The sequence below is a fragment of the Nicotiana sylvestris genome, chromosome 4 (genome assembly GCF_000393655.2).
Source record: "Nicotiana sylvestris chromosome 4, ASM39365v2, whole genome shotgun sequence".
NCBI classification, from domain to species: domain Eukaryota; kingdom Viridiplantae; phylum Streptophyta; class Magnoliopsida; order Solanales; family Solanaceae; genus Nicotiana; species Nicotiana sylvestris.
This window is the reverse complement of record NC_091060.1, coordinates 43,009,473-43,023,532: the sequence shown is the minus strand read 5'-3', so window position 1 is coordinate 43,023,532 and position 14,060 is coordinate 43,009,473. Positions and strand designations below refer to the sequence as shown.

General features: G+C 37.2%; 1 protein-coding gene across 1 annotated transcript; it reads right to left on the bottom strand.

The window, feature by feature from the left end:
- Positions 1-1,229: 1,229 nt before the first annotated feature.
- On the bottom strand, positions 1,230-13,799 carry LOC104238574 (ubiquitin receptor RAD23c-like). The gene is made up of 12 exons (XM_009792972.2): positions 13,436-13,799; positions 11,161-11,322; positions 9,470-9,523; positions 6,213-6,283; positions 4,505-4,582; positions 4,234-4,411; positions 2,483-2,635; positions 2,299-2,367; positions 2,141-2,188; positions 1,922-2,034; positions 1,769-1,847; positions 1,230-1,675 (listed from the first exon to the last, which is right to left on the bottom strand). Exons 1-12 carry the CDS (start codon positions 13,499-13,501, stop codon positions 1,559-1,561), a joined length of 1,188 nt encoding a protein of 395 aa, XP_009791274.1. The 5' UTR covers positions 13,502-13,799; the 3' UTR covers positions 1,230-1,558.
- Positions 13,800-14,060: the final 261 nt, after the last annotated feature.

Sequence of the window (14,060 nt, the reverse complement as noted above, 5' to 3'; positions counted from 1 at the left end):
GATGAAACCCGAAATGGATTAGGCAGTTGTTTTCATTATATATTAATATAAAAACATTGAACTTTCCTCTCTAATAAGTGCAATACGTAATAAATAACAAAAACAAAGAAATAAGAACGAAACAAATACCCGCTGGAGCGTTCCCGAAAGTTCCGGTAAGTACAATCGTGATTAAATTATAAGAGTGAAGGAGCTACTCAATTTACACGTTTGTTTAAATGAAGAGAAAACACGGTGATTAACGTTCTGATTCTTTAGTTTTGGCTAATTGGAATATTAATGGGTCTCAGGTTCGGCTGTATTTCCTAATGTAATTTTGTGAAATGGTTTCTTAAAGGCCAACTATATAGAGCTGCACTACCTCAAATTCAGAATTTGATTTCCGGAAGATATATTTATCAGAGAAAAGTTTTAATGCATTTTTATATTGGAACATTAACTCTTCACAAACAACTAATACCACACCTGTACGCATATTGTACCCAAATTGACCAAGTCTTGACATTTGAGTTAGACGTTACTGGCAACTTAATATCCAAATGATCGTGAACAGTGAACACGCCAAAGAAAACTATGAACCCTGAGACTGTTCTAACTCAATCACCTAATGGAACACTTCTATCTATCTGTGCTTGCTTTTGGTTTTTGTCAGTAACCTTTCTTGACCTTTGACACATTATCCGGGAGACCACCTCCACTTATAACTTGAGACCTTGAGAGTTGGGAAGGTGACTATCGTTTTGTCATCAGGACCTTCCACTCAATTGATTTGTGCAATACTTCTCTTCGCCACTCAGAAGGACTACATGTCATCATGTTACATTTGGCGTAGAAGAAATCCCAGCTCATAACCGGCATTTTTAATTACTTCACCATATTTCATCTCATCCATCTAAAAAGCTGACAGTTTGGACTAGTTGATTAGCTAATCTTCAACTAAAACGTCTGACTTCTTCACGAATTACAATTCCTCCGCATTCAATCACAAAGAAAATACTGCCACCAGCTATACAGTTAATTCTCTTATTTTGAGCATCAAGAACCATATAACCCTCGAGCCATAATCACGAGATGAATCTGAATATTATCTACTCTAGCACTATGAAGGGCTAGCTTGCTGATCCACATTCCTTGTTCATCAATCATAACACAGTCCGATAATGACCGATCTTTAAAAACACCACTAAGGAGGTAAGTCATCAATCAACAAAAACCAGAAAACCGTAAGATTGAAATGGAAATGCATGTAAATACCAATAGCTTCCGACCGACCACATTTAAAGGTTATCTCTGGGTGAAACAGTCTAACGACAAGAAGGAAATAATTTGTGGGAGGGGGTAGGGGGTTGACAAACTATGTATAAAGACAATTCTAATGGGGTCCAAACAGACTGGGAGACGAACAGTAAAAACAGGATAACTTGGTTATGCTTTTCTAGTTCACACCTCTCCAGCACTCGAATAGCATAGAACCCACATGGATATGGAACTTATGTGTGCCATGGGCCAAGAAAGGGAGGCAAGGGAAGCTACACAACAGACCCATCCAAGCTCCATATCACTCCTCAAACTCGTGGATGTGATCTAAGAGGTAATTAGCAGCAAGCTCCTCATTTTTATTGCAGGCAAAGAAAACTTCTAGTACAAGGTCATGATCGAAGCCCATTTGCTCAAGCTGCAAAAAGAGGGAAACACAAGACAAACAATCAGTCCTCAGCGGAAGGAAGTATATAGATATGAATATATGCAACCGCCTTGTCATACTCACACGTTCTATGGCTTCACGCTCTTCGGGTGTTACTTGTATAGCCTGTGGCATTGCTGCTGCAAGCTGGCCCAGTATGTTGCTGATACCAAAGAGCGAACATGAATTAGTACAAAATGTAATATTATGAGAGAATCGGTAGAAGAGTGAACATACCCTTCTCCTCCTCCCTCAACAGGTTCATTGATAAGACGAAGGAAATCAGCCTGGTGCTCCTGTATAAGCCTCATTAGCTGAGGATTCTGCTTCCCTAGCTCCTGAAGCATGGGCTGCCAACAATTGAAACAATGAAAAGAAAAGCCACCCATAATTTTCACAGATAAACCAAAACTAGAAACAAATTCAAAAAACAGTTTATATCCGTAAGGAGTGAACCTGCAAAATTTGAGGGTTGGCCTGAACCATTGCTCGTAAAGCTTGGAACTGACAATGAAAATCATTTAGATTAACTTCACTAAAATGGACTTTCCATAATGAGAGAGAGAAAGGGTAAGGATGCAGGTACTAAAGGTCAGGAAATGTTAGACGCATACCTGCTGACTGTTCCTTAGAAAGTCTAAGGTGTTCGCACCACCAGTATTAGATCCCAAGCTGGGAAGACCCTGTGTGAACAATGGGTTAAAGCCCAATATCGTGATTTTCTTCACACCCACCCCCCTCCCCCCCCAAAAAAAAAAAAAAAAAAAAGAGGAACCAAAAATATACCAAACCATCTACCTGGGGAAATAGATTCAAAGGATCAGCATTGGGTCCGCCTGCAGGAACAGGTGCTGGTTGTGCTGCTGGCTGAGGCTGAGCCGGTTGGTTTCCTGCCTGAGCACTGGGTGGACTTCCACCAACTGGAGGAACCTCTGCTGTCTCGGGAATACCCTATTGATTAGAATTTAAGACTTGATCAGCAATAGGGACAGCCAGTAGGGGCTTCCAGGAAAGCTTAAAGACTTTGGACAGAAATGTAACCGCCTGATGTAAAACAAAATTAGCCACAAAAAATAACTACAGCAAACTAAATGTCTAAACCAAAAACTTTTTTATGACTACAAGTTAGATACACAACTACCTTTGTACTAGCATTTTCAGACAATACTCTCTAACTAATTAGTACAAACTAACTCCACATGGTCAATTCAGGCAAGAAATGCACGTTTGGAAGACAAATGCGCCACCAATCTACAGCCATTCTTTTCCACTCACTCACATATCTCCTAGACCTCATATGGGAGATGAAACTCTCCCACAAGAATAATGTGGAAGTTAAAAAATACCACCACACCCACAACGACAAAGGCCCTCATGGCATCAGCATCCATGAAAATCACTTGTCCCAGAGATAATATTTCAGAATACAGCTAATGGGCGAGGGAAAGACATTTAGCAGCAGCAATTTACTTCCCAAAACTCAAAATTTTTGATCAATGGAGGAACAATATCACCATTTTTGTTCAATAAGATATCAAAGTGGGAAACGGGGAAGAGAGGATGAAGATGCCAGAAGTGGGAGGGGGGTAGTTTACTTTCTATGATAGGAAGGGAGAGGGATTAAGTCAGAAGGCTTGCACAGCTAACGGATGCACGCTAGAGAAAGGAGGGAGCCACCAGAGAGGAGAGTGGACTTGTACTTGCGGAGCAGATGCAGGAGCTGAACAGGGATAATGCTTTTCCTTTTCTTAATAAACGGGGACTAATGCTTTTGAATGCCTATGTCATCATTTTACTATCTTGTGTGACTAGTCCAAAAGCTTAAGAGAAAAATAATTTTATTTATGTTCTCAGGTGCCAGCAAGATTCTTTTCTTGGACTAAGCATGTGAACATTATTGATGTATAACTTTTTTTCGAGAGCATTTTTGTTGATGTATAACTGTGAGATTCGAAACCAGTACCATAAAAAATTGCGTGAACCATCTAATTTAAAACCTTAAGCTGTTACAGATAACTGGCTCCAAAGACTAGCCTTCAAATCATGTATCCTGTCCCATTAAAAAGGGGGCTAGGTTCCAGTAATACATTTTGAACACTATAGTTTTGGCAATTGGAGGACATAGACTGACAATATTATATTTGCCAGAAATCCTTCTCACTTGAGATTTGCACAAGCTGACCAGGATACCACCTTGTCCTTTGTCAGAAAAATGGACCTTCTGAAGCAAAACAGTCCAATTGATGTAGAATTTTATTTTACTGTGCATTTAATTAGTTGGAACTCTGTATTTGGTTCATTTGCATTTAGGTTTGCACTTTTTGACACTGTTAAGGCCCTCATCTGTAATGGATCTAAAAATTAGGCTCACTCAACAAGTGAACAAGCAAGCCTCCTGTGTCAGCTACCAGGAAAGGAATATCAGCACTTGTCTATATTTGAACAAACAAGGAGCTCACGAAGAATGGGTCCAGAGATGGCAAAAGCAAACAGTGACCCCCAAAGCTATAGATGCACACAATTCATCAAAAAGGAGTCAACAAACTTACAGAGTACAAGTATTCAACAGCTCTCTCGGGATTGTTAAAAGCTGCCCGTAGAGCTCGAACAACTGTGTCCCTATCCCACATTCCACCACCCATGTCAAGAATCTGCTGAATGGCTCCATCAAGGTTGTTACCAGCGACCAAGCTTGAAGCTGCTTGGCCATAGACATCGGATCCTGGCCTGGCCATATAAATAGATCATATACGTAGAAGGTCATCTAACATTCAGCAGAAAATGCAAGAGGAGGAAATGTTTCTTGAAGAATATACTTACACAGCAGTTGATGCAGGAGCAGCAGCAGGAGCAAGAGCAGGAACAGCAGAAGGGGCAGGAGCGGGAGTTGGGGCAGGCCTGAAACATAGAAAGCCATCACAAGGAAGAAGCTTTCATGAAATGTCCTCTCTTCCCCAGAAAAGTTAATGCAGAGAGAATTAAACGGCAAGGCGCTGGCAACAAATAAAATGATTTGAAATGAACACTATCCCAAATGTCAAACCTAAATTCTGATAAGCTTGAGCTTTTTATTTATATATTATTCTTCATTAATAGTATTTAGAAAATTTAGAAAATAGTATGAACTTCTTATCCCGTTTAATCATGAAAACTATAGTGAGTCTAGATACTTCACACTTAAATAGTCATCATTACCTAGATGGTACTGACGCAACACATACAAAGGGAGTTGCCATGGTGTATGCTATTTGCTGATGACATAGTATTGATTGACGAGACGCAAGGTGGGTTTACGCTAGGTTGGAGGTTTGGAGACAGACGAGAGTCAAAAGTTTTCAAGTTGAGTAGGTCGAAAACAGAGTACTTGGAGTGCAAGTTCAGTGATGAGATGCATGAAGCAAAAGTGAAAATGAAGATTGATACACAAGTAATCCCCAAAAGAGAGTTTCAAGTATCTTGGGTTTGTAATCCAAGGCAACGGGGGGGTTGACGAGGATGTTACTCATCGTATTCGAGCGGGAGGATGAAATGGAGGCTCGCTTCTGGGGTTGTGTGATAAGAATGTGCCACCAAGACTTAAGGGCAAGTTTTATAGAGTGGTGTTAGACCGACTATGTTGTATGGAGCTGAGTGTTGGCCCGTCAAAAAGTTCCTTGTCCAAAAGATGAAAGCAATTGAAATGAGGATGTTGAGATGGATGTGTAGAAGACAAAAGCAGTTGAAATAAGGATGTTGAGATGAATGTGTGGGCATACCAAAAAAGACAAGATTAGGAACGAAGTTATTAAGAACAAGTTGGGAGTGGCCTCTGTGGAGGACAAGGTGGGAGTGGCCTTTGTGGAGGACAAGGTGCGAGAATCGAGGATGAGACAGTTCGGCATATGAAGAGGATAGACATAGATGCCCGAATCAGGAGGTGTGAGAAATTGACCACGGCGGTCTCAAGGAAGGGTAGGGGTAGGCCAAAGAAGTACTGAGGAGAGATGATTAGGCAGGATATGTCATTACTTCAGCTTACCAAGGATACGACACTTGATAGAAAGGTGTGGATGTCGAGAATTAGGGTTGACGGATGACAAGTAGTCGTTTCTCCTAGGCTTACCAGTAGTACTAGTACTATTCTTGTATTTTCTTATTCTAGGTTTTTTATTATTACATGTTGTGTCATTCGCTTCTGTTACCCTACTACATTGTTGTTGCTATTGTTTGTTGCTTTATTTTCACTGTTCCTTGAGCCGGGGGTCTATTGGAAATAGCATCTCTACCTTTACAAGGTAAGGGTAAGGTCTGTGTACACATTACCCTCCCTAAACCATACTTATGGGATTAAATTGGGTTTGTTGTTGTTGTTCCTAGATGTCTAGGCTCATTAGCAATTTAAAAGTCTCACCGGGACAAATTAATACATCACAATGTTACAGTTAACCAAAATACTAGGGGCAAAACACCGAATTGCACGATCAAAGTAAAAATAGCATGGAAACAAAAAAAATCCGAGAAAATATGACATTGAAGAAGGAAAACTTACGAGGCAACTGGGACTTGAGCAGTTGTTGATGCAGGAGTTGAACTAGGTGCTGGGGTACTTGACTGCGGTACCTACAAGACAAAAATCAAGGATCGTTTTAACTGAAGCCTACTCATTAGAGCAGTAACGTCATCACAGTAAGTGTATGAACGTGCACATGCAGTAGTGTTGTCAAAGGCGAAAAGCTCTAAAAAACACTCTAGGTCTATTGGGGCTTTAAGCGCACTTGAAATGTAGGCTTTAGTAAGAAAAGGCGCAATGAAGGGAAAAAAAATCTATATGTAATTCAAGAACAAAGTATCAAATGCATTCATAATGCTTTTCTTTACCGCTAATACACTTATTTTTCGATTATGTTTGTTGTTTAGTGTCGCTTGGTTCACGCTAAAGCTCATGGGCAATGAGGTGCAGGTCTTAGAGGGTGTTTGGATTGGCTTTTAAGCTGGTCAAACCAGCTTTTAAGCTCTTTTTAGCGTTTTTTAGTGTTTGGCAAAGCTGAAAAGTGCTTAAAACAAGTTCAAAAGTGCTTAACACAAGCCAAAAGCAATAAGTTGGTCTATCTCAACTTATAGCTTTTGGCTTAAAATCACTTTGGGGTTTGACCAACTATTTTACCCTATTACCCTTATAACTTTTTTATGATCTCCAAACAGTCCTTCCCTCCCCACTCCCTTTCTTCTTCCTTCTTTTGTAGTCACCCTTCATAAATCTGCAGTATTCACCCTTCATATGCAAAATACATGAATTTGATTGATTATTGATGCCACATATTCCATAGCGGCGACTAGGAAACATCATTCCGTTTTCGATCTATTATTACCATAGATACAGTGATTTAATTATAAGGGATTTAGCAATATTTGGTCAACTTCTTAGCAATTTAGCGGTGTTAAACTAAAAAAATTTCATCTTTTATTGTATCTGGTCCTTTATGTTTGATTACTACAATGTACTATACTTTTTAGCACTAAAAGAACTCCAACTTCGGCTTTTTGAACAAATAATATAGGATCGTTTCATTTGGATACTTCCATGCTTAAACAATGAAAGTCTACCCCTACAACTAACATGCATGGGTGGTGGATTTTACTTTAATTATTATATATCAATAAATGTTATTTAAATAAATAACTTATTTTATTAAAAAAATCCAATATATTTATAAAGTAAAGTGAGTTGAGACACAATATTTATAACTTAATTTATTCAGTTATTAAAAATTAAAAATTCACTAAAAATAATTTCACTTTTAGTGTTAGCAGCTTAAGGACAATTTAGTCATTTTAATAGAAATTCAGTTAATAAGCACCTTTTCCCGAACACATCAACTGCTTACTTTCAGCTTTAGCGCTTCTATCCAAACACGTAATTGCTTCTTTTTAAATTAAGTTTCAGCACTTCAAAAGTACTTTTAAGCCCAAGTGCTTAAGCTACTTTTTTGTAGCTAATCCAAACGGGCTCTTAGTGCCTTGCCTTAGACTGAAGCACACTCCCAGAGCTTTTCTGAGCTTCAGGGCGTAAGCAAGGGCTTTCACACTTCTCAACAGATTTACAAGAAAGGCCTAGACACATCTTGCTGATTAAAGTCGAAGTGTCCCCTCTAACCTATAGAACATAAGTCATTCTTCAAGTTCTGACTTATAAAGCCTAAATAGTCGAATTGTTTGCTCAGCTAAGACGAATAAAAGGGAAAACACTTGTCACTTGCAAAACATTAATTAGATAAAATGCTGCCAATGTTCCTTGACGCAATCATTTACTAATGTTTGGTTGGCCTAAATTTAGAGCACATTGAAGAGAATGTTTTGCAGCATACGGAAGAAAACAGATTATGCCTTATAAGGCCATAAATCATTTCCTCCAACAACCACCTCAACCTGATTCATACCAACTGGTGCTGCACCATCCACTTCTCCGACTATCTTATGCAACCAGCTTTTATGCTCAACCAAATATACGGAGAATATTTTTCATAGTATTTAACATCACAGCACACATATACTGACAAGTGCTTCCAAGACACCTTAATAACAATTAGACTAGAGTAACAGCAAACTGAATTCATCATTTAACTTTCCAGATTTGTAGTCTGTTTAATGTAACTATTCATATGAATCAAAAAAAAGTGTACTGCCTCTTTCAGTGAGTATTGACTTTTTACTATAAATGCCACCAGCATCTATACTCAACCAAACATATAGATAATATTTTTCATGAAAAATAATTTACTTTACACCAAGCACACTTGCATGCTTCCAAAGATATCTCGGTACCAATTAGATTAAAGTCAATTGAATTCAACAATTAACTCAGGATTCTGTAGTTTTGTTTTAAGTAATCATTCGCCTTTAGCAAACAAAATAGATTTAGGTGTGTTTGGCATGACGGAAAATATACAAGAAACTATCTACAGAGAGCAACTCTTTTGTGATGTTTGGTTGCATAGAAAATATTTTCAAAGAAGACAGTTTCCACTAAAAGAGAAAAAGTGACTTCCATTACTAATGTACAGAAGTGGTTTTCCTTCACACCTTTATCAACTCTTAATTTCATATTACTTCTTTTCCCAGAAAATATTCTGCACTCCAATAAATGACTTATCATCGGGAAAATATTTTCCATCATACCAAACACACAAGCAGCTATACATTAACCATTACCACCAAATTGTCACTACCACAACTATGACGAGGGTAGGATCTGTACAGGTAGGTCGGTAAACTGTCGGAGAATATGACCACATGCAGCTCATGTATAATCAGCCATTGATCAATTAGACCACTATAACTCACCAGACTTTGCATCACAAAACGACTGCAAAGAAAACCCCCAGGCAAATGCAAAACAAGTTGCTTGGTACTAACTTTTTTTTGAGTAAGGTTGCAAAACAAATGCAAATGATGATTTTACTCTCCTACTTCAATCCTCATTTGGCAAATTCAGTAATCCACCTCTGATATATAAAACATAGTAAAACATCTCATAACATGGAAAGAGAAAGAGAATGTCTCCCGGAAAGCATAAAAGAGAAATAGATATATACAAAAGAAAATTGAGGAAATTTCTAGTGTATAGTGCCTTTTTGGGATCGAATACCCAGTTTCCATAGGGTGGAAATAATCTGAACTTTGTCCCTTCCTCTATTTATTTGATCCCACTATTGTGTATTTAAGCTTTACCACTCTTCGGTTGAAAATGAGGATAAATAAACTTCTAACTATTTCAGATAAACAACAAAATGATATAAAACTGCAAACCTTAGCTGTTGGCGCAGCTGACGTTGCTGAACCTTCTCCAGGTGAGCTCTTACTCTAAAATTCCATGCAATAGAAGATAACACATTAGAGTAAACACACAAATAAAAACAAAATATAGTGCCAAATGTTCTCTGTACATTGTAAATCTATTTGCTTTTTGACAGGAAAAAACCCATTAAACGTTTTTTTTACTAAAAAGGAATTCCGACACATGGATTTGTAAGCAGGTATGCATCCGAAGAAGGTGTGTATATATTCAGTACAGCTACGTGCTGCTTTTGCTTGTTTTAGATTATCTTGAAGAATCCGAAGCAATTACCAACGCCACTTGACACGGGTATTAAAGGAAAACGGTGCATCAGTGTAAGATAAGTAAAAACACAAAGTGATATACAATGAGTACTGATAGAAAAGCATCAGTTGAGAACTACACACAATTCCCACTGGTTTTTACGTCTGCAGGTCTTCGATGTAACTTACATTTACATGCGGAGCATGAGATAAACGCAAGAGTAAAGCAACCATTTGATAGAAGCAATCTCAAATTGTACTCCATTGCAGAACAGAAAGCACAATAAAATGAAGGATAAGGTTCGTCGACAAAAGATTCTTATATGATCAATTACTCCATCAACATCATATGACCCGTTACTCTTATAAATTTATATTTCAAAAAATGATAGGGACCATCATCAAGAACCAAAAAAAACTTCTCATCAGCACAACAGATAATACTTCAGTTTATACAGCAGTTGTGCTGTCTTAATATCAAAATAAACTATATTGGCATGTTTTAGATGAGTATCTACGCCTCACTCGAACATATTCACCCGGTTTCTCTTCACCCTCCTGCTAATCAAACTAAGTACATTAAATGAACGATCAGAATTTGCACAGTAAAAAGGACACTAAGATGATTAGTTACTCAAGAATGTCGTTGAGTATCTGATTTGGGATATTTTATACTGTCAACACCTTCCTGTAGGTAAACCTGATTTTGGGTTACACATGAATTTGAATGCGGATTTACCAAGTGCAAGAGCAGGTTTCCAACTCTGATACAATGAGAAATAATCTAAAGATTCAACCCAGAGCCTTAAGACAATTAAGTGGAGTCACACAAGACCTTTATAAAGGCATTTGCATACTCTTATATGCCTGATACATTATATAAGTCCAACAAATAGTTCAGCTTAAGCATATAATGATTTGGGATATTTTATACTGTCAACACCTTCCTGTAGGTAAACCTGATTTTGGGTTACACATGAATTTGAATGCGGATTTACCAAGTGCAAGAGCAGGTTTCCAACTCTGATACCATGAGAAATAATCTAAAGATTCAACCCAGACCCTTAAGACAATTAAGTGGAGTCACACAAGACCTTTATAAACGCATTTGCATACTCTTATATGCCTGATACATTATATAAGTCCAACAAATAGTTCAGCTTAAGCATATAATGGTTTCCAAGAAGAACACTATTTGACAGGAGCAACAACAACTCACCTTCCAAATACAATAGTTATAAGCTATTAACTAATACATTACTCCATAATCTATCTCCAGAAAGCCCCTAAACACAGGTTGTAGAACCCAAAATATCCACCATGCTGTCTATATTCACACACTCCAAACTATACCAATAGCACTTAAAATTAGAAGTGAAAAGAAAGAAGTCCATCTTTACCTTCGTTAACATGATTACTATAAAGTTGTTTTCAGCAACTTTGTTTTCTTCCAGTGTCGTCCCATCTTTAAGGACCTTTCCCTGGTGGATAAGCATCTGCTGGCCAGCAGGATAAACATCTGAGCCCTGAACTGTTTCTATGTTTTTCTTCACATCGGCAACCTGAACAATACAAAAAATTCAGCAAAAATTATCTTTTCTAGCCTTTGGTGTAAAGTGGGTGCATGGTTTGACGTCCAACTGCAAAAAGATTTCAAGAGCTAAAATCTCTAAGATAAGTGCAATCCAGCTAAAATCTTTGTCCTGGAGAGTGCGACCAAATATAATTGAGCATCACAGTGCCATAGCCAAGCAATGGTATGACCTCTGAAATGTCACAGGCTCGCTGCCTTGAATACTTCTGCTTATTGTTCATTCTATTTTTGTTATCATATCTTTTACTATTTGGATTCCATCCTCTAGCTCACTGGTGATCCCATAACTGCATACAAACTTGTATATAGTTATCTTCTTGCTGAATTTATAAATCAAAAAGTATCCTGCTATTCGTACTTGTTAATAGGAACACTTTTATGTTGAGCCTATTAATTCGTCCGAAGCTTTAACTTTTGATTTGGCATCAAGAGCAACTAAGACAGCTCCAATTTGACACCCACCAACAAAACTCTCACCTGTAACCACCAACTCTGTTTCTCCCTCACCTACTTATTTTATTTTTATTTTTATTTTATTTTTTTGTTTTTTTTTTTGGGGGGGGGGGCGTATTTAAGGGTCTCTATCACCAACTGTTTGAACCATGCTCATGAGTAATATACTGACAAGCTGAACAAGAATAATTTTCAAAATTCGCAAAACCAATGTCTTGACTTCCTTAGACATAAAATATCATCGAGTTATGTTGATGGAGGCAAGCCAGGTCCACCTCACAGACTTCAGGGAGGAGAAGAGACACCTCAAGAAGGAACAATACCAACAAATATTCTCAGGGAATATATTTTCACAATAGTGATTCTAGTAATCATATACAAACAACGGTAGGAAAAATGTAACAACTACAAACTATCTACAAATTTATATGCAACTAGAAGACAACCGGTAAGCTAAAGGTTAGAAACTAAACAATACTGAAAATATGTCAATATTTCTCCACCAAATTAGAACAGTGAGAAACGAGTCAAAAGTACGCAGGACAAAGAACAGACATGAGAGTGCAGGAACATGCCAATCTTAACCGCTCTTAATTCCTCAAGAAAAACTTCCTTGCAAGCTTGACTGAAGAGAATTCATCTTAAGATACATATATGTAAAACAATTGGTGGATTGATACCACTTACCACTTCGAAAGAAAATAAAAAAGTTAATTGGTTGAATGATAAGTGATTATATTTTCAAAGCCTTCTTCTGCTCCATAGAACTCGGAGTACATAAGAAACACACAACTTCAATAATTCTATAACTAAAAAATGTTACACATCGTAAAACCAATGGTAGCTCCCATATTTTTAAAGCTACAAGTTAAGTTTTCAGTTTTGTTACCTAACAGTCATACTAGTCTACTGGACCGCTGTGATTCTAGAAAACCCACAAGAAGCAATTTTGAAAACTACAGAAGATAAAAACTCATAATTAATGAATGCAAGTTATAGCCAAATTTTTCCAATTTTTCAGCTTCCACAGGATGTCATGCAACTTCAACCATAACTAGCAAAAATTCTGAACCATCCTATCCATGTTAGTCATTGGTTTATTACATCAAGTCAACCTATCAACTTCATTCCATACTAATTGGAGTCAATTATAATGAAACTCTGCTCTATAATATTCAAAGGATTCATAACAGTAAAAATCATTCAACCCAACCACACTTCAATCCCAAACTAACTGCAGTCCGCTATATGAATCCTCTGTAACCATTCCTCTCTACTGTTTAGTGTTCAAATGATCCCTAAATTTGACTATTTAAACCTGAGCTTTACTACACTAACAGAGTCCACTATTTAATCCGATTTAAACACAAATCAGAAACTCTAAACACATAAAACTCAAACCCTAAACCGCTTTAAAAAACCTAAAAAATCTCCAAAATTGGAATGCAAAATCAACAAATTACATAACAAAACTAACTCAATTACTCATAGATAACAACAATCACATCTATGCATCATAAATTATTCAACAAATCCAAGATATCGCCAATTGATCAAAATATTAAACCAAAAAAAAGGTAAAATAAAGTGAACTTAAATAATATCGATTGACAAAAAACAAAACGTACTGTGTCTTCAGGTTTGACTTCGATTTCAAAGTGAGAGCCTTTAAGAGTTTTTACAAAAATCTTCATATTTGCTCCGTCGCCGGAAATTTTGATCGCCGAAGAATGTAGAACACCGTAGGATATACAATTAAAGGCAAATAAAAATAGTGTTGCTTTTTATGCTTATAATCGGCGTTTTGTACGTATAAACTAAGAGGTGAAAGTTGGAGAGTTTCACGCGTGTACGAAATAAGTGTGAAGCACGCGATTTGGAGTTATGCTGTTAGGATGGCGCGTGAAAGGAAAGCTGAAGGAGAGAAGGTGGGAGTAGGTTGTGAAGAGTGAAGTAAGGAAAGGATCACAGCCAGCTAGATTTTTGTGTCACAAAGAAGGAAGGGTTTATAGGGATATTTATCTCATTGTACTAGGGGGTGCGTAGTCTCACTTGGAATGTATATTCAAATTAAATATTTCAATATCTCACTTAAAATTCAAATACAAAAAATATTTGCAAATACTCGTTGTCAAATTAGTAATCGTAAATATTAAAGTTGAGTATTTAAAAATAGAGTTGCTAAAGAAAAAATAATTCAAATTAATTATCAAAATATATTTTTTATGTTGTATGGTATATCTATTGGTTGTA

Coding starts and splice junctions, on each gene's coding strand:
- LOC104238574 (XM_009792972.2), bottom strand. CDS start 13,501: ATGAAGATTTTTGTAAAAACTCTTAAAGGCTCTCACTTTGAAATCGAA. Junction 4,583..6,212: donor GCTCAAGTCCCAGTTGCCTC/GTAAGTTTTCCT, acceptor TCTATGTTTCAG/GCCTGCCCCAACTCCCGCTC. Junction 2,368..2,482: donor CTTTGAATCTATTTCCCCAG/GTAGATGGTTTG, acceptor TTGTTCACACAG/GGTCTTCCCAGCTTGGGATC.